The sequence below is a fragment of the Megalobrama amblycephala genome, linkage group LG7 (genome assembly GCF_018812025.1).
Source record: "Megalobrama amblycephala isolate DHTTF-2021 linkage group LG7, ASM1881202v1, whole genome shotgun sequence".
NCBI lineage: Eukaryota > Metazoa > Chordata > Actinopteri > Cypriniformes > Xenocyprididae > Megalobrama > Megalobrama amblycephala.
In genome coordinates, this window is record NC_063050.1 from 54,555,445 (window position 1) to 54,577,370 (window position 21,926).

At 36.4% G+C, this 21,926-nt stretch overlaps 1 protein-coding gene across 2 annotated transcripts; it reads left to right on the plus strand.

Moving 5' to 3' along the window:
- The first annotated feature begins 96 nt into the window (after window positions 1-96).
- Window positions 97-17,001, plus strand: ccdc40 (coiled-coil domain containing 40). 2 transcript variants are annotated; one of them, XM_048198103.1, is made up of 20 exons: window positions 97-283; window positions 446-537; window positions 750-834; window positions 2,084-2,217; window positions 2,315-2,398; window positions 2,582-2,801; window positions 3,304-3,461; window positions 3,675-3,797; window positions 5,493-5,614; window positions 5,695-5,938; window positions 6,050-6,232; window positions 6,596-6,841; window positions 7,429-7,642; window positions 10,014-10,183; window positions 10,985-11,076; window positions 11,983-12,103; window positions 12,206-12,394; window positions 13,907-14,065; window positions 14,511-14,648; window positions 16,823-17,001. In XM_048198103.1, the coding sequence occupies exons 2-20, from the start codon at window positions 448-450 to the stop codon at window positions 16,937-16,939; spliced, it is 2,889 nt and encodes a 962-aa protein (XP_048054060.1). In that variant the 5' UTR covers window positions 97-283; window positions 446-447; the 3' UTR covers window positions 16,940-17,001. The 2 variants fall into 2 exon arrangements, with proteins under 2 accessions (XP_048054060.1, XP_048054061.1); XM_048198104.1 differs by lacking the exon at window positions 446-537.
- The last annotated feature ends 4,925 nt before the right edge of the window (window positions 17,002-21,926 follow it).

Consider the following 21,926-nt stretch of genomic DNA (forward strand, 5'->3'; position numbering starts at 1 on the left):
TTTTATATCTTGTTATTTGAGTTTTTTACACAGATACATAGCCTATCTATGTTTTACAGCTCGATTTGTCATCCTTTAGAAAGAGGAGCGAATCCGGAAGTGTGGCGTCTCCTAGCAACGGAGATGCAACATAAACATTGCAGGTCTAGCGCTGGTAATTGATCACAACACAGAAATAACATAATAAAATATTTATCCAGAATAAAGGGATTCATTACTTAAGCTGGAGAATTGTGGATGTAACGGCTCTCTGCAACTTAGAAACAAGATACAACAGAAACAGGTGACAATTTAAAATGAAATTACTCTGTCATATCCCCTATAAAACACACACACACACACACACACACACACACACACACACACACACACACACACACACACACACACACACACACACACATCTATATGTCTGTGTTGTATTACTTTATTTATGACTATGAAGAAATGGAAAGTGGTGGGTGTGATGGAGTTCTACCAGAGGATCAAACGAATAGGCAGGAAGAGGGTCCGGATGAATTCACTGAGCCTAAAGAGGTCTGAAGTCTTACATGAACCTTTTATTTTTATTAGTTTAACACTATATACTAAAAACATTCATCATACAGGTGGTATCAGAGTTGATAACAGCTTTTTACATTAGTTTTCAATTTTCCAATCAATCGGGGCAAATAATGTTTTTTAATTGTTTTTTGTTGTTGTTTTAGATTTTTATGTAGAGTGATGTTTGTCAATGATTTTATTTATAGGGGGAATCGATGGAGCTTTCAGACAATTATGACAGAGACATCGATCATGCTGGGACCAGTGGATCGATTCATTTGGACAATTCTGGTATGTTTCATGTGACAACAAGTGTTAATTTTGACAGCAAATTTTGATTTAGTTTTAATCATTGTCTTTTGACTAAAATGTCTTTTAGTTTAGTCATATTTTAGTCAACTGAATTGTTTTAGTTTTCATCTAGTTTTAGTCGACTAAATGTCATAAGATTTTAGTTGACTGAAATCTAATGGGTTTAGTTAAATTGTAATGAATAAATTAAGCATTTCTATTTAATTTCCAAACTCATTATATACTTCTGGAGAAAACATTAACCTGTTAATATGAATTAAATGAATGTTTGAACATGTCATACAGACAGATTTAAAATAAATAAATAAATAAAGCTACTTCTTATAAAAAAATAAGAACATGGTCTTCTTTTTAATTAATGATATAGGCCTATATATGCATTCTTTATAACAACTTGAATACAACATTCTTCATTCTTTCAAGCAGACATATTTATTTGTATAATTAAATATAGATTAATCATTAATAAAGCTATTAAAATTATTCAGTCAAGAACTTTGAGTGATTTTCTCTTGTTGCTGTTGTTGTTGTTGTTTGATTAACATTAATGATGGACAGCAGCAGGTTTATGAGGCTGCTGTCACTTTAAGGCTGAATGCACAGATCCAATTTACTGATTCACATTCATTATTCTCCCAACTGTTTACGTTCACTTAACATAACTGACTGTTTACGTGAATACTCGCCAGAACTGACTTTCTGAAATAATTTTGTGTATTTGTCTGTTCAAGCGCAGAAAAACACGAAAGAGAGGTCAGTTCAGTACTCGTTCACTATACCGGACACTATACTGTCTCTGTTTCGCATCGTCAAGCTCTTTCAGATATATCCTTAGGTCTGCTCTCCTCTTTCTTTAAGATGTTTACATTTTTTAACATTTTATCAGATATGCAGCAAGTGTATGCCAACTTATGTCGTTACAATTCAAATGTGCACATCTACCACGCAGGACATCTGTTCTTCTGAATGGATCTCTTTCCAAATCGTCTATCCCTAACATTTTTGTCTCACTTTTATTCGTTGGTGAAAATATCAATAGATTTTTGTCATCGTTTTTGTCATTCAAAACTGGTTTTTATATAAGTAGTTAAAATCTCATTTTTGTCAGTTAAAAAATGTTGACGAACATTATTCGTCAATGAAATTAGCATTAGTGACAACCTTAACATTATTTAGTCTATATAGAAGGATTCACTCTTATTACACCTTTTGTTTTGTTTATGAGCAGAAATAAACAACAGGTGGACACCTATTATACCACAACACACTCTCCAGCTGGAGTTCAGTGGCACTGAGGCAGAAGGTGGAGTCAGAGAGGAAGATGAGGAAGAGGAAGAAGTTGTGGTGCTGGATCCTGAGCATGTGTGTAAACCTGATGTTTTTTTCCAAATCAGTAAAATATAATTTTTATCAGTTTTCTAATGCCCCATGTTCTTTTTTAACATTTTGTACCATTTAGCCTCTAATGAAGAGATTCCAGTCTGCATTGAAAAAAACCCTCAGCAATCAAGTGGAGAGATTAAACCTCGAGCTCCGTGAGAAAGTAAGAAATCTGTCAAAAAAATTCTTGGTAGTTTCTTCAACAATTGATTGATACAAGTATGTCATTGTATAGCTACACATGCAAATTGGGCAGAAATGACTGATTCTGTTCTTCGGGAAATAGAAGCACACACTTGCATACAAACAGAGGCCAAGGAAACTGATAATTACTGCTCTGTTGCAGATAGTAGCGGAGAAGGCAGAGGCTCAGAGGCGCCATGAACTTGCTGAAGAGGTATACATGGTCCACAAGATGTTGGCCAGACTTCAGGCCTCTCTGGAGGCAAGTCATGAGGCCAGTGCCCAGGCTGTTGCTCAGCGTAGACAGGCCCAAGACCATCTGGATGGGGTAAAAAATCAGTACCAAGATATTGCCAGTCGGACCAAAAAACAACGTATGCAAGGTGAGAAGGTTGATAAACCTGTGTTATTTTAATATAATGTATATACTATTAAAGTTTTTATTAATTCATTTTTAGCTCAGTTTTAGTTTTAGTTCAGTTCAAGTTTTTATTTATTTCCAATTAGTAATTCTGATCTCTCATATAAATGAGTCTGTCAACAAATGAGATACACAAAACTTCTTAATAAAACTTCTTCAGAAGTTAGTTGATTTACCCCAAAAAGTGTAAAAACTGTGACTCCCAACCAGCCCAACATAGTAACAATAGCTCAACCAATCCCTTCGGTTTTTGGAGGGACTACCTGTTCAACAATGTTGAATAACACAAGATAGGATGAAAATGATTCGAAAATCATTATTTTACAATTCTGTTTGGTGCAGAATGGTGCAGTGGTGCAGACTTTAAATAATGCCTTAAATAAACACATCTTTAAATAATGAACAATTGAAAGTGATGAGAAAATCTTGTCTTGTCTTGTCTTGATCATGTGCTCTCTTCATAGTCTCTGAATTACAGTCTAAAGTGGACAGCCTGGCTCTGAAGTTGCTTTACATGAAGGAGGCCAATAGTGACCTGCGTTTGGACATCAAAGCAATAATAAATGCTTCACACAAAGTTCAGAAAGAGAGAACTCAGGCAGAGGAGCAAAAATATCAGCAGGTGGAGTTCTAGAGCACATGATTTTGGTCAAATGCGGCCATTTCATGTGTTTTGCTATTTTCACACATATGAATCATATAAATAATTTAACCCGAAAGTTATTTTGCTTTGATGTTATAAAAGTAAAAGCAAATGATAAAATGCACTCTCCCCATTTCATTGAAGCTCTAGAAAATGTTTGTTTATACACCTCTATCTCTTTCTCTCTGTCAGGACCTTTATGTTGAGCGTTTGACCAAGCATGTGGAAAAGCTCTCAGAGCAGATCTCTCTGTATGAGGTTCAGATCATTGCTCAGACTGAGCAGACAAAGGCTGCAAAGGATGCTCTTTCTGAGGTTAGAAACCTCTGCAACAAATCATGTGAAGCATACACTCCGAAATTTAATGAAATTCATTATGAATTTTAAGCGCTATGAATGCATTTCACTGGATACTGTAGGTAACGTTAAAATTAAAATATTACTAGGATCAACAACACTGACTTTTTGAGTGAATTTCCATACTGTTCCATGTAACTCGTGGCCATGAGAAATAGATGTCGTTCCCTCAACATAATGAAGTCGTGGCCACGAGAAAAATATATCGTTCCCTCACCATATGATCTCGAGGCCACGACTTTACATCGCGTGGCCACGACATAAGGATGTCGTTACCTCGACAAAATTATCTCGTGGCCACGAGTTATTATCATGTTCCCACGAATTAATATCTTGTGGCCACGACAAAACTAAATGAACCGAACATGTCCCCTCCCGGTCACCGTAGAATATATATATGTATGTGAAAGGAGAATGTATGTATGTGAGAGGAGAATATATATGCATGTGAGAGTAGAATATGTGTGTGTGAGAGGAGAATATATATGCATGTGAGAGTAGAATGTATGTGTGTGAGAGGAGAATATATATGTATGTAAAAGGAGAATGTATGTATGTGAGAGTAGAATGTATGTGTGTGAGAGGAGAATATATATGCATGTGAGAGTAGAATGTATGTGTGTGAGAGGAGAATATATATGTATGTAAAAGGAGAATGTATGTATGTGAGAGGAGAATGTATGTGTGTGAGAGTGCCAGAATGAATTTTGGCTTGATTGGCTCTTCATAGTAAAGTGTTACCGATGTAATAACATTCATCAATAATGACATTGTGTTCTTTCACCCTAGTCATAATTTTTTTCTTTTAAATAGATAGTATAATTCAACAAAGAAGTGTACATTGCCATTCAGAAAGTCTCTTATGCTCATGTGTTTATTTGATAGTAAAATACAGTAAAAAATTATTATTACAATTTAAAATAACTGTTTTCTATTTTAACATATTTTAAAATGCAATTTGTTCCTGTGATGGCTGAATTTTCAGCATCATTCTAATATGCTGATTCAGTGCTCAAGAAACATTTCTTATTATTGTCAGTTGAAAAAATTGTGCTGCTTAATATTTTTATGGAAACCTTGATATATTTATATTTAGGATTTTTTGAATAGAAATAAATAGAAAGTTCAAAAGAACAGCATTTATATGAAATGGAAATCTTGTGTAACACTATACATTACTGTCAATTTGAATGAATTTAATATATACTTGCTTAATAAAAGTATTAATTTCTTTCAAATAAAAAAACCTTACCGATTCAAACTTTTGAATGGTTGTGTACAATTTTCTATAGGTACCATTTCAAATAAATATATCTGTCTGTATATAAGGCCTATAAAACACTTTCACCATTTCTTTAAACCTTCAAGTCATCATTCAAAATTTGTCTTGGCAAAAAATCATTTTAGTGTATTAAATTACACTTAGTTAGTTTCAGTTCCTTTTAATTTTACACCCTTAAATTCAGTTAAATTAGATTAAATTCTGCAATTCTGTTTGCTACCTCCATTCAAAATTTATTTTTAGATTAAGAACTGAATTGTAATTTAAAAAATCCTTCTTAATTTAGTTTTGAATTGCGCACAACCCTGCCTGGCACATATTACATAAATTAACATTTGCATATGGCACCTATGGACCCGTGTGTGCTATAGGCGCAGCTGGAACTGGACTCAGTGACTGTCGAGCGTAGGCAGTTACTCCAGCAATGGAACAGCAGCCTGTTAATGATGAGGAGGAGAGATGAGGCTTACACTGCCATGAATGAAGAACTGAGGTGAACATAATGCTCATGATGTTTGTGTGTTTGTAAGACCCAGACAACAGTATTGATGTGTATTGACGTCCTTCCTCCAGGCTGGCCAATGATCAGGTGCGCTCTCTGGACACAGAGATTGAGGGCTATAAAAAGTCCATCACACAGGAAGAAGAGCAGAATGAGCTTCTCACTCTGCATCTGAACCGAGCCCGGAATGACTGCACCACCTCACGTAAACTCATCACACACTCCCAGAACCATCAGGAAGCCCTACAGGCCCAGTACATCACATATACACGAATGCTGCAGGAGACAGAGAAGACCCTCAGCACATTGCGTGGAGTAATTCATTCATATCAGTCTACAACACAAATATTTCACCAGCTTGATGTGTTCAGGTTAATGAGCAAAAGTCTGAAGGTTATATATGGGACCTATCTCTTTCTTTTTCAGGACCACGAGGTGCGTCAGTCTGAGCTCAAGGCTCTCAGGAAGCAGATGGAGAAAGAGTCTGCAGTGCGTTTGGACCTGGAGGACCAGATCATGAACAGACTGCAAGAGCAGCTTACTCACAATAATGCGGCAAAGTACTCACGCCGACTGACTGATAAAACTGCTGCACACAGGAGAGAGAAGGTAGAATGCTCTTAGTAAAATGTAACTATTTTACATATATGCCTCTCATATAACCAGACCTCAGTTCAAAAAAAAGTATATACTGTATATATACACACACACACACACACACACACACATACACACACACACACACACACACTCACAGGACAAAACGAGGAATTAAACTAAAAACTGAAGAACGTAATCAGTAACTATGAAAACCAAAAGAGTAACTATGGAGATAAATATCATGGTGACTTGTTTCAGACAATATAATATAAGGGGTTAATATGACCTTGATTTTGAGGTGTAATATGACCTGAATATGTTTTTGACAGGTTTCATAAAATTCAAACTTGTGCATTATATGTGATTTCTTAGGAGGCTCAGTTAACCAAATTGGACAATGACATAAACGCAGTTACCCTGGAGGGGCAAGAGGTGGTGACACATCTGGATTCTCTGGTTGCATTTCAAGCTGAACTTGAGCAAGAAATGAGCCAGCGACACGTGCTGCTGTCTTCTCGCGAGGCAGAGATTGCTAAACAAGTCACAGATATTGAGCGAAAACAGGCCACAATCAGCATCTACAACAAGAAGATCAAGGATATTGTGTCCAGTACTGGGGTTAGACCTCACATTTTCATGCTCATTTCATGTTTTAATGTATAAATGTTTTGAAAAAGACATGGACCTCCCTCTTTCTCTGATGATGACAATAAGTCATAGCATCCATCTAGACCAGGGTTCCTCAAATCCAGTACTGGAGGGCCACTGCCCTGTAGAGCAGTGGTTCTCAAACCTGTCCTGAGGACCCCCCACCACTGCACATTTTGCATGTCTCCCTCATCTAACACACATAATTCAACTCTTGCCGTCTCTACTAATTAGCTGATGACTTGAATCAGGTGTGTTAGATGAGGGTGACATGCAAAATGTGCAGTGGTGGGGGGTCCCCAGGACAGGTTTGAGAACCACTGCTGTAGAGGTTAGCTCAAACCCTGATCAAACTCACCTACCTGTGCTTTTCTAGTGATCCTGAAGACATTGATTAGCTTGCTCAGGTGTGTTTGATCAAGGTTGGAGCTAAACTCTGTAGGGCAGTGACCCTCCAGGGCAAGATTTGAGGAACCCTGATACAGACTATTGTATTCATATTCTAGTTACTGTAGATACTGCATATTTAAAACTGTCAAATGTGTGTGTGAGAGTAGCATGAAGACCTAGGTCCTCTGGAGATCCATGCAGCCACCCTGTCTAAGGAGCTGGAGGAAGTTGGTGCTGAGATTAAAGAGCAGCAGCAGTTGTGGCTTTGGCAGCAGGGGGAGCTAGTGAGATTCACTCAGGAAAAACAGGCCCACAGCTCCTCTGTACAGATCCTACAAACACAACTCACAATACTGCAACAGAGCAAGATCAGAAAAGAGAGTAGGTACCACTTTTCACTTACTCACTGTTCTCAAAGACTCTGTATGCTATTTTTTGCATCACTAGTGATAATAATAATAATAATAATAATAATAATAATAATGACTATAAGTTTACTACCTAACAGGTAGTAGATACATTTTGTATTGTATTCCAAAAAACAAACAAACAAACAAACAAAAAACAGCATAAATCATAATTAAAGTGATAGTGTTGAAAAAATTATTCATATTCATATTATTCCAAACCTTTATTATTTTCTTCTGCATAACAGAAAATAATATATTTCAATATTTATAATATATTTTTATGTATATATATATATATATATATATATATATATATATATATATATATATACTGTATATCATACCATTTGATATCACATATATAAAAGAAGTCTCTTATGCTCAACAAATGAATAGAAAGTTCAAAAGAACAGCATTTATTAGAAATATACTCTTTTGTAACATTATAAATGTCTTCGCTGTCACTTTTGATCAATTTTATGCATCCTTGCTGAAAAAAAGTATTAATTTCTTATCATTAAAAAAACAACAACAACAACAACAACAACAAAAAAACTTACTGACCCCAAACTTTTGAATGGTAGTGTATAATGTTACAAAACATTTCTATTTTACATGTATTAATACATAGTATTAATACATTTCTTGAGGAGCAAATCAGCATATTAGAATCATTTCTGAAGGATCATGTGACACTGAAGACTGGAGTAATGGTGCTTTGCATAACAGGAATAAATAACATAAAAAATATTCAAATAAAAATAGTTATTTTAAATTGTAATAAAATTTCACAATATTACTGTTTTTTTTTAATCAAATAAATGCAGCCTTGGTGAGCAGAAGAGACTTCATTTCTTCCTGATTATTTTCTATTCCACTGTAACAATAGGAAAAAAGACAACATATACTGCGCACTTGTGGTCTGCTCTCAGAATTTAATTTATCTCTAGAATAATTCACTGGAATTATTTTTAATGTGTTAGCAACCAAAAGGGGTATGTGTGCCATCACAAATTGACCAATACAATTTCATATAATTGTAAACTAGCATGAGAGAAAATGCCACAAACCATTATAAAGTGACACCTACCGTTCTAAAATGCATTATGATTTTTTTTTTTATTATTTCTTATTACATAATTCCATAAAATTATTTATGAAATATTAAAGGAATAGATGAGAACCACTAACCACATATTATATTATTTAAATTATATATAAATTATATCTATATTTATTTAGATCAATATCAGACTCTTTTTTTTGCTACCATCTAACTCACAATCAAATATCAAATACACCACCCGTGGATCTTCCTCAACTGTTGTAAGTTTTAGTTTATCTTGCTCTGGCCAATGTTATACTTATACTGACACCTACCGGCATGCATGCAGCATCATGCAAAAATAAAGGTTTATGGACTCGACTTCTAATGTAGTATTCGTAGTGACCCATGATAGATTTATTCGGTTTCCTAGAATGGGCAGTTTGCTTGTTAATATATTTGAAAATATAAGTTTACGTACAGTACATGTATACATACATATTTAAAAAAATATTGCCAATTTGTAAATATGTTTAATTGATATTTATTTTTAAAATCACTAAATTAGGCTATTTATTTAGGATTTTGTGTCACAATTACATCAGTATAGCTGCTCAACTCATCTGTCAGTCACTACTGGAGATGTCACAACATACATGACAACATTGTCTGTGGCACATGTCACAAGATTTATTGCCACTTGCCACTATCCACTGGCACACGTCACAAGTTTTAGTGGCACATGCCACTATCTGCAAGCACATGCCAATGAAAACCAGATGTGTCACTAGTTTCAAGTTCAAGTTTCAAGTTTATTTATCATGTGTACAATGTCAGTGACAATTTGCACATTGAAATGCTTAGGTTGAGGCTCAGGCATTCTACATTAGTGCAATACAGTATAAGTGCAGTATAATACAAACCAATACAAATTTGGTTTGTATTATATTGAAAAAAAAAAAATTCTGTAAATATATCCAAAACAAATATATGTTTGTATGTTTGCAAGGATGAGTGCCAATGGCTTCTGTGCATAAGATGCCATGCATCTTAATGTTAATACCACTACTGGCCTTTTCACGTCTAATCTCTATTAACAATTTTTGCTGGAATGCTTTTGGGCTAATTCATGGTCTGCTGAAAGTACTTTGTTAATGCTTTTACACTTTTAAGTTTCCTTTTAATGTTCAATGGTTGAAGGGTGAGTAGAATAATGTCACAAAGTAATAAAATGAGTCTGATAAATAATTGATATCATCCTCTGCATATGTGTGTTGGTTATGTTTATGTGTATAAGGTGAGATGGAGCAGGAACAGCGCGAGCAGGCAGATCTGGATAAACAGATCAAAGCTCTCATGGCAGACATGGTGAAACTGAACTTTCTGCTCAGTAAAAACAGCGATCTGAATCAAGCCCTGCAACAGAGCAACAGTCTGATGGAAACAGAGTTCAGACAGAAACTCAAGGTGCAACTCTACACACTGTGTAGCTTATTGTGAAAAAACAGGCCTTTTCCCTATCCACTCATTTTTTCTGTATTCTTCTGTTCTTATTCTTTTCATTTTGTCATCTGTACGTCATCTGTATGTCATTTTCCCAAGCACACACCCTACAGTAAGAAAGAACTGATATTCCTTTTGGATCTTGTTCATTTACTGTGTAACAATAAAGGGCAATTTTTTCAGTGTATACTAGAAACTCAAAAGATCAGCAGCAATATAAATACTAATCAGTAGTAATGTAAACACAATACTACATGTTCTATTCCTTAACACAAATACAACTTCATAGAATATTTATCAATGAACATTTTGAAGGTTAAACAATAAATTATTTAGCTTCCCATTCTGTTATAGCAGACATTTCATCCATGTACACACTGCAGTTAAATTTGATTGTCACCTTATTTCAAGTAATCCTGAAGACCGTGATTAACCTGTTAGTGTTCCACTGTACCACCCGCGGCACACATACCTTTCAAAAGAGACCAAAACCATCCATATACTCCAAATGGTTCATGAAAAAAAGAACAGCATGAAATTTACTTTGTGTATGCCTTTTTTAGGCGTTGTAGGCCAATTTTACAGGAATGTTGCCTGTAACTTAAGGGATTAAGATATGTTTGAACAGGTTTGTGGACAAATTCTGCTACAACGTGGACCTCAGAAGTCAGAGTTGAGAATCCCTGTTGTAAACAGACATGTAATTATCACTCACATGATTTATTGTTAAAACATTTTGAACAGTTATCTATCTTGTGTTTGTAGGAGGCTGAGAGGGATTCAGTTGAGACTCAGTTGAAGCTGGAGAGGTTAAATGAAGAGAAAGAGAGACTCATCAACAGCCTAGTGGAGGCAGAGTGAGTCCAACACTCTTTACACACATCAACACACACACACACACACACACACACACACACAGGTTTGTTTTGCTATCAAAGTGAGGACGTAATGGTTTTTATACTGTACAAACTGTACATTCACTGTACACATTTTTAATAAAACATTGTTTATTATGTTTTTAAAGCTATTTTAAATATGAGGACTCATGAAATGTCCTCATATTTCATGTTTACATCGTAATACCAGTGTAATACCCATGTCATTATGCAAATTTGTGTCCTCATAAATAACAAAAATGTGCGCACACACACACTCACACACACAATGACTGAGTTTCAACTTCTGGTAACACTTTACAATAAAGTTCCATTTATTAACATTAGTTAACTACATTAGTTAACATGAACTAACAATAACAATACTTCTAAAGAATATATTAATCTTAGTTAATGTCAATGTAACACTTACTAGTAAATCAAATGTTGTATTTTTTAATATTATTTAATGGGCTCGAGTTAACATGAACAGTTTTTTTTTTTATTAACTAACATTAACAGAGATTAATAAATAATGTAGCAAATGCATTGCTCATTTTTAGTTAATGTTAGATATGGCATCAACTATCATGGGAACTTATTATAAAGTAATACCCAAATTCTTATTAAATGCCTACCTAGAGAACATTTTTGGGCATCATTGGAGCTGTGTGAGCAGCTCACTCTGAACATGTCTTTGGCCCAAAAATGCTGTTTCGGTAGGCAGCTTACTAGGTTTGAGATACAGCCATACACACAAATGGACATTCATGTGAATTCTCAATGCATTTTCATAATGTATAGAATCAATATAACAGCAGAGCTGAAGAATCAACGTTGTGTAGAGTTAATGAATGGATTGTATAAGTGTTTTGTTTATGTGTGAAGGCATCAGATCATGCTGTGGGAAAAGAGAACCCAGCTGATGCGAGAGACTCGCTCTGCCATAGATTCAGACATCGGACAGGGAGGCATACGAACTATGAGAGCAGAGATTCACCGTATGGAGGTTTGTATAACTTAGAAAGTTTGTATGTATAGAATTAAATTAATATGCATCAGTACTTATAAGTGTGGTTTCAGTCTGAATGGATCTTATGTATGTGTCTAGGTTCGTTATGCTCAATTGATGAAGCAGCAGGAAAGATTATTGAGAGACATGGAGTCAGTGGTGGCCAGACGTGAGACTATAGCTGTTCGGAGTGAGGATCAGGCACGATCCGACCATAAGCAGCCCACACACAGCGACTACCACAACACTCTCCAGAGCCTCCGCCGAAAGATTCTCCAAACTAAGAAGGTGTGTGTGTGAATCAAGGTTATTATAGTTTAGACCTTTTAGCTTTTATTTTATTTTGAGTAATTTCATGTATTTATTTATTAATTTAGTTTAAATTTGTTAGTTTTACTTTATGCATAATTTAGTTTGAGTTTTTTTCTAGTTGCAGTTTACTTCTGCTTTTTTTGTAGTAGAGCAATTAAAAGTGATTTAATATTTCTGGGATCTTGACTGTATTTGGTCAGTGGTGGCATTCAAAATATTACAAAATATTTTTGCTTAATGACTGGTAAACTATATAATTGACCAATGTCCCAGCCAATTGATTTTCTTTAAAGCTATGTTTCGAGTTTTGATCACAAATCAATATTTACTGTCCGTTTATTTATTTATTGGTAAATAGCAATGTAATAAATGTGATAATTTTATATCTAAAAGAAAAATAATTCATGGATAATTTTGAGTTAGCTTAGAGTCAAGAAAATTTAACCATGAAATGATAGTCATGAAAATTTATTTTTGTCAAGTTTCAGTTTTTCCAAATATTTTGGTTTATATATTTAGTTTTAATGAAATGCTTTTTTTTTTTTACATTTAATTTTTAGTGTTCAGTTTCATTTTAGTTCAAGGTGGGGTAAATATTTTTTCAAAAACACTGTTTGGGAGTTAGATGGGCCAACACCAACAACAAACGTATAACCAATCAGCATTATCGTATAACGGTCGAGGAGACAGAACGAGCAAGGGGGAGATTTGAAAAGAAAAAAAAAAACTGCAGAAAGAAAGATGAGACACAATACAAAAGAGATCAAGAGAATATCACTGGAATAAAGGTTTATGACTGGGCAAGCGCTTTAGAAAAGCTTTCCAGCACTGAAGAGAGCTAAGCGGGAAGGCCTATAAACAGACACGGAGGCTGCATTGATTCCGCTCCACGTGTCAGTAACACTAGGTCTGAGTGTCATTGATTGTCTGGAGCTGCTGTGCTGTTGGCACCTAAAAACAAATTCTTGTTTGTTTGTACTCTGTTTGTTTGTACTCTGCATACTGTACGTTCATTTTTGTGCTTCCTTGTCGTTCATTCATCATCTGTGCTTTTTTTTCGTTAAGCATTTTGTTGCACGTCAGCTGTGATAAACAGACATCCACTCTCGCATTGCGTGTATAACAGTATCCAGATAGTGAGATTTGTGCAGGTAAACCACTGCACACTGACGACCGTTAGAGAATGCAGTGTTTAACGTAATTGTTAGTGCACTCGCCTCGCCTGCCAGCAGCGAATGAGCCCGAGTTTGAGACCGACTCAAAGCAGAATGGTTAGGATTGGAGGGTAAGTTTTGGAGGCGGAGCAATGAAGAGAGGGGTGGGTTTGTCTGGGTTGATTTCAAATATCAACAATGTCCAACAGTGTTTTTGAAAAACTGCTTACCCCACCTTTAACAATAATAACCATGTATATGACCTTTATCTTCTAGTTTTTATTTACAAAATATCTGTCACTGTTATTTACTGTATGTCTGTGTGTGTGTTCAGCAAGCAGAAGAGTGTGATGGTCTTATAGCCCAGCTAAAGGAGAGGCAGGGCTCTATGACCTCCAGCCTCCGAGTCAAACATATGCATCTCAGTGACCTGCAGAATACCAGAGTGGTTCTCACCCAAGACCTCAGTGCACTACAAGAAGCCAAAGAGAGAGTCAGTGCATCCACCAACAGCATATGTCGTACACTTGCATACTGGACACCCCTGTGGTGCCCAGCCTTTTGGGGGCTCTCAACTTTATAAGCCAGTTATATTATGGTTAAATCAACCTTTGTAGAACAATTTTATTCCACATAAACGTGATATCAGAGCGAGTGTGTTTACATAGACTTTATATTTACACAAGAATCTTAATCACAGGAAACAACGTATCACACGCTTGAATGTTTGAATTTTTAATAGACATAGCGGAATCATTGTCATTCAGAAATAAAATTGTGTGTGTGTTTGAATTGCATTCTGTTAATTATTATTCATGCATGCATATAGCCTATGTATTTTTGTGTGTCATATCTGTACCAGACCTCAAAAAAGCCATTTAAGTTCCAATTATAATTTGTATGTGGTTTCACCAATGGTTTTCTTTTCTCTCCTGTAGAATTTGTCTCGTCTGCCCGTACTGCAAGGCCGGGTGAAACACCTGCAGGCTGTTAAAGAGGGACGGTACACTCCGGTGGCAAGCGGAGACACGGCATTGGAGCTGGCTACACAGAAACATGAAGAGCGATTGAAAATGGTCAGCGTATAATCCACTGAAGATTTTTTGATACACTAAATTAAGTTGACCACAAGAACACTGGAAATGTGAAAAAAAAGAAAAAGAAAAAAAGGCAGAAATATTGTTCATCTCATGCTAGTATATATACCAAGTTTTGTCATGAAACTCCAGATGGCGCAGGCTGATGGGTCCTTAAAGGGATAGTTCATCCAAAAATCAAAATTTGCTGTTAATTTACTCATCCTCACGCCATCCAGTGTGTCTTTTTTTCTTCAGTAGAAATTTAAAGAAGATTTTAGCTGAAACCGTTGTCCTTTGTGATTCATATAATGAAGTTTGTCATTTTTGGCACGTCCTGTGCACATTCATGGCAGTCTGGAGCACAAGATTCCTGTCGCATAATGACATATACACAGGAGCTCAAACGTTGGGAATCTGTGAAAAATCTTCCCGATTGAGATTGCGCAAGTGAACGTAATCTTAATTTTATATATAGGTTGCAGCATCCAGGATAAGCACAAGTAAATACCACTTTGATGAACAATGCGTCTTCCATGTTGTAAACAAACACAGCTTCAGCTCATGTATGAGTTTGCTCCCACACATACGTCATTATGCATCAGGAAGCTCACGCTCCAGAATACGCTCAGGACCGTTTTCCGAGGCTCTGGATTACACATAATAATGTTGTAAATAATGTTCAGTTTCTTGCACAGACCAATCGTTTTGCATCAAAAGCCCTCAATGAATTGTCAGGAGCCACAGGTATTAATTTTGTTTTGCCTGTATATGTTTGTTTGTTTGTTTGCATCATATGAATCACCATTGACTATGGTTTAATTCAGCTAAAAATCTTATTTACTGTTCTACTGAAGAAAACAGTTTGCAGCGCGTTTCCAGGGTTATTCTGACATTCAACATCTAGATAACTGAATGTTCTTTTACTCCTTATCTCTACATTATTGTGTTTGTCAGCCTTTTAATTTCTAAACTAGCAAACATATACAAGTTTTAAAATCAAGCATCATGCTTTTTATTGTCTTGCATTCAGGGTAGGAATAAATTACTAAGTTTATAAGCAGCAGTGTTTATGTTAAGATGATGTCATAATACAGCATTGCAGCAATTCGGATTTAGGAACAGTTAAAGTAAATTAGGCATTCTTGCACGTATACACTTTCAAATGGGATCAACATATTTGCTCGAAACCTTCCACGGCACTTTTACTAAGGGCAATGTTTTTAATTTCTATGTTGAGTGTATGCAGGCTGATTCCAGATGCACACCAATGTCAGAATCAAGCTTCGTCATTTTTAGGTTGGATCGCCATTGTTTGTATGGTGGTTTGTACAAGGCAATGTACAATACAGAGTGGCTTTGTAGTTGTATAATCATGATTAGTGATGGGTTAATCATGATTAGTAATGCAGCAGGATTCATTTCAGCTGTAAAGCATTAAAAAAGCATCAGTGATTAGTTAGTGTAAAGTTAATTATTTATGAAATTAGTTCACTTCATCTATAAAAAATCTGTGGAAAAAACAGCTGCTGCAGTAGCATCCATAACAATTCAGGTTGTAATTTTAGCAAATATTATTAATAGCAGCAGCATGCTGGCTTGAAGACCATGAATGGTGAAGTAACATTTAATAGACTCTATGAATCAACACAGATACAAACCAGTACGTAATGTTAACACGACAATAACTGAAGAAACTGAATGGCTTAAATACACAGGTGCAATGAGGGACAGGTGAGACTCTAATCAATTAAACAATGACACAATGATCTTGACGGAACTATGGCAACTGACGAACCAGGAACTAAACACACTGGAACTGAACATAGGCAAAGTAAGACAAAAGAATATCAAATTAAAAGTCCATTTATACAGACACAGAGAATTTGTGACATTCAGATTGCAATGTTAGCAAATATTAACTGTAGCAGCATGCATAGCAAATCCAGATTGCTATTGTAGGAAATTCAAATAAGTTGTAGACCCAAAATTAATTTTCAGTGAAAGCTAAATTACAATTACAAGCTCACGGCAACCACAACAAAAGTTTTGTGATATTATCAGTAGCTGAGGTGAAACCAGTGAGGCAAAGAGAAGAAAAGCAGAATCTTGTGATTTCAAAAACCAGTAAACAAGACTAATGATGCTAATTATTTTCTGCACTCTTATCTCAGGTCAGCTCCATTATCCAGCATTTGGCTGAAGAGTACCCTCAGCACCACAGCGCTCTCCACAGGATCAACCTCACATTGGCAGAACACCTACACAATGGACTTCAGGGCTGCCAGTGACCACTGAAATATGCATTACATAAAATAAAAGACATGTATGTACATACATACTTTTGACCTGGTTAGTATGAGGTCTGGTTTATTATAATGACAGCAATATAGAGACTGAATGTCTGTTATGGTAAGAATTTTTTTGTCAAGAGGTGGGTGAATTATGTCTTTAGATATAGCAAAACAGTCCATATTAAACTAACTTTTCTGTATCAGTGTACACATAGTTGCAACCATATTTAATCTAAAAAGCAATGTGATGAAGTATCCTAAATAAAAATCTTTTGAAAAATTTTCCCTAGCACTTAAAACTATGATTTAATGAAATAAATCTAAAATTCATAGTGTATTAGTGTATAACATAGTGTATAACTGAGCTGCAGCACGGTGGCCAAGATCATACAGCGGTTTAACAGGACAGGTTCCACTCAGAACAGGCCTCGCCATGGTCGACCAAAGATGTTGAGTGCACATGCTCAGCGTCATATCCAGAGGTTGTGTTTGGGAAATAGACGTATGAGTGCTGCCAGCATTGCTGCAGAGGTTGAAGGGGTCAAGTTTGTGGGGGGTCAGCCTGTCAGTGCTCAGAGCATACGCCGCACACTGCATCAAATTGGTCTGCATGGCTGTCGTCCCAGAAGGAAGCCTCTTCTAAAGATGATGCACAAGAAAGCCTGCAAACAATTTGCTGAAGACATGCAGACTAAGGACATGGATTACTGGAACCATGTTCTGTGGTCTGATGAGAACAAGATAAACTTATTTGGTTCAGATGGTGTCAAGCGTGTGTTGCGGCAACCAGGCGAGGAGTACAAAGACAAGTGTGTCTTGCCTACAGTCAAGCATGGTGGTGGAAGTGTCATGGTCTGGGGCTGCATGACTGCTGCCGGCACTGGGGAGCTACAGTTCATTGAGGGAACCATGAATGAGCAGAGCATGATCCCCTCCCTTCAGAGACTGGGCCGCAGGGCAGTATTCCAACATGATAATGACCCCAAATGCACCTCCAAGACGACCACTGCCTTGCTAAAGAAGCTGAGGGAAAAGGTAATGGACTGGCCAAGCATGTCTCCAAATCTAAACCCTATTGAGCATCTGTGGGGCATCCTCAAAAGGAAGGTGGAGGAACTCAAGTTCTCTAACATCCACCAGCAATGCCCAAGAGGGTTAAGGCAGTGCTGGAAAATAATGGTGGCCACACAAAATATTGACACTTTGGGTCCAATTTGGACATTTTCACTTAGGGGTGTACTCACTTTTGTGGCCAGTGGTTTAGACATTAATGGCTGTGTCTGCGTGTTGAGTTATTTTGGGGGGACAGCAAATTTACCCAGTTATACAAGCTGTACACTCACTACTTTACATTGTAGCAAATTGTAATTTCTTCAGTGTTGTCGCTTGAAAAGATATAATAAAATATTTACAAAAATGTGAAGGGTGTGTATATATTTATACAGTGGGTACAGAAAGTATTCAGACCCCCATTAATTTTTTCACTCTTTGTTATATTGCAGCCATTTGCTAAAATCATTTAAGTTCATTTTTTTTCCTCATTAATGTACACACAGCACCCCATATTGACAGAAAAACACAGAATTGTTGACATTTTTGCAGATTTATTAAAAAAAGAAAAACTGAAATATCACATGGTCCTAAGATTCAGACCCTTTGCTCAGTATTGAGTAGAAGCACCCTTTTGATCTAATACAGCCATGAGTCTTTTTGGGAAAGATACAACAAGTTTTTCACACCTGGATTTGGGGATCCTCTGCCATTCCTCCTTGCAGATCCTCTCCAGTTCTGTCAGGTTGGATGGTAAACGTTGGTGGACAGCCATTTTTAGGTCTCTTCAGAGATGCTCAATTGGGTTTAAGTCAGGGCTCTGGCTGGGCCATTCAAGAACAATCACAGAGTTGTTGTGAAGCCACTCCTTCGTTCATTCATCTTTCCCTCGATTGCAACCAGTCGTCCTGTCCCTGCAGCTGAAAAACACCCCCACAGCATGATGCTGCCACCACCATGCTTCACTTTTGGGATTGTATTGGACAGGTGTTGAGCAGTGCCTGGTTTTCTCCACACATACCGCTTAGAATTAAGGCCAAAAAGTTCTATCTTGGTCTCATCAGACCAGAGAATCTTATTTCTCACCATCTTGGAGTCCTTCAGGTGTTTTTTAGCAAACTCCATGCAGGCTTTCATGTGTCTTGCAGTGAGGAGAGGCTTCCGTTTGGCCACTCTGCCATAAAGTCCCAACTGGTGGAGGTCTGCAGTGATGGTTGACTTTCTACAACTTTCTCCCATCTCCCGACTGCATCTCTGGAGCTCAGCCACAGTGATCTTTGGGTTCTTCTTTACCTCTCTCACCAAGGTTCTTCTCCCCCGATAGCTCAGTTTGGCCGGACGGCCAGCTCTAGGAAGGGTTCTGGTCATCCCAAACGTCTTCCATTTAAGGATTATGGAGGCCACTGTGCTCTTAGGAACCTTAAATGCAGCAGAAATTTTTTTGTAACCTTGGCCAGATCTGTGCCTTGCCACAATTCTGTCTCTGAGCTCTTTAGGCAGTTCCTTTGACCTCATTATTCTCATTTGCTCTGACATGCACTGTGAGCTGTAAGGTCTTATATAGACAGGTGTGTGGCTTTCCTAATCAAGTCCAATCAGTATAATCAAACACAGCTGGACTCAAATGAAGGTGTAGAACCATCTCAAGGATGATCAGAAGAAATGGACAGCACCTGAGTTAAATATATGAGTGTCACAGCAAAGGGTCTGAATACTTAGGACCATGTGATATTTCAGTTTTTCTTTTTTAATAAGTCTGCAAAAATGTCAACAATTCTGTGTTTTTCTGTCAATATGGGGTGCTGTGTGTACATTAATGAGGAAAAAAAAAGAACTTAAATGATTTTAGCAAATGGCTGCAATATAACAAAGAGTGAAAAATGTAAGGGGGTCTGAATACTTTCCGTACCCACTGTATATAGGATGAGTGTCAGAGCATCTACATAAGTGCAATGGTTTCTAAAATAAACAAAGAAAACTGAAAGCTAAATTAGAGCTCACTGCAAACATTTTGTTATATTATCAATAGCTGATGTGAAAACAGTGAGGTAAAGTGGAGAAAAGCAGAAGCTTGTGATTTCACAAACCAATAAAACAAGACTAATGATCAGCAGGGTAGGAGCTAAATTGTCATCTTGCCCACCCTGTCAGATCCATGGAAATAAATGGTTTTTTTTTTTTGTTTAGTTTTTTTTTTTTTTTTTTTTTTACAATTATACAGTTTTCTTAACATTTTTCTATACCTCACTAATTATTTTAAATGTGATTTGTTTTGTCATGCATTAGAACTCTATCCCAACATGAATACGAATATGCGTATTCGTCACCAGTTATGTCACACCAGTTGTAAAGTTATCCAATATCTGGATTCCAGCTAGCAGCTCCCTTTTTTTATTACAAAAATGGCTAAACAGCTATCAATGACACATAAAAAAAAAAAAATACATGGTTAGACAAAGTTGACAGGATGCCTTAACAACTTGACATGTTTGTCTTTTGAAAGAGAACTGACAGATAACTAGGATTATGAAGACATTATCAACATCTTCAATCCAAAACCTGCTGACAATAACATAAAACATAAAGAAACTTACTAATCCCAGACTTTTGAACATTTACACATATATCAAATATATAATATATCAAAATTAACAAGAATAAACACAGATACATTTATACAGGTTTATTTCAGTATAAACCTGTTAGAAGAAGTGTTCAGGCAGAGTTCAAGGTGTTGCCTTGGGGGTCTGGCCTCCAAATTCCCAGATCTCAATCCAATTGAGCATCTGTGGAATGTGCTGGACCAACAAGTTCGATCCACCTCCACTTTGCAACCTACAGGCCTTGAAGGATCTGCTGCTTGCTAACATCATATTAGGCAGGCGGTCATAATGTTTCAGCTCATCGGTGCATATATATATATATATATATATATATATATATATAATGTCCCCACAACGATGCAATAACTCAAATCTTGTCCTTGTGGGATCATTTTTTGGTCCCCGTTAGGAAAACAGCTTATAAGTAGTGATGCTTTTTGTAAAGTCAGTGAAGTTTTCTGTGATGGGTTGTTATAGAGAATAGAATATACAGTTTGTACAGTATAAAAGTCGATATGTTTATGGAATGTCCCAATAAAACATGAAAACCCAACAACATCTGTGTGTGTGTAATGACACTTGTACTGTTGGGTCTTCAGGCTAATAATAGCAGCACAGGTTTTGTTTACTTTTCTAATACAGTAGGAGTCATGTTTCAGTCATAAACCCAACCCTTCATTCAGACCTGGGCAATGGCTGCCAAATATTCATACAGGCTTTGTTATGTGTGTTTTGATTTAGAGATGGCAGATATTACACTTAATATATCAATCTATTGTGTTGGTCCATTTTAGTCCAGATTATAATAAATATATATATGTAAAAATGCGTGGTTAATTAAAACAGTAGTCAACTATTGAACACATTCTCATCCATTCTTACATTTCCTGTTTTTGCTTTATTTTGTTTTGTTTTGTTTTTATGTTGAACAAAATTACACTAGAAGCACCAGTGTAATGACTGATTAGATAAGATAGAACATCCAGGTTAGGTTTATGCTGGTTAGTGCATGGCCTACTAATTGACCAGAATAGTCAGCCTCTCAACAAGGCTTGATCTCATAATGAATCAATTTTTAAATTCTAAATCAGGGGAATTGTATTCAGGGGAATCGACTCCAGTAAATGGCCTGTCCGTGTTGAACATGATTTATCTTCCAAAAATAGCAGGTATTTTGTCTAAAGTTTAAATCGTCACACCTCTAATAGGTGGCGACCAGTGAGTGTCTTAGAGTATTATGTGTTAGTCATTTATTCATTCACTGATTTGTTCAAAAACACATTTGCTCACAGCTGTAACAACAAAAGGATTTGAACTAACTTCACTGAACA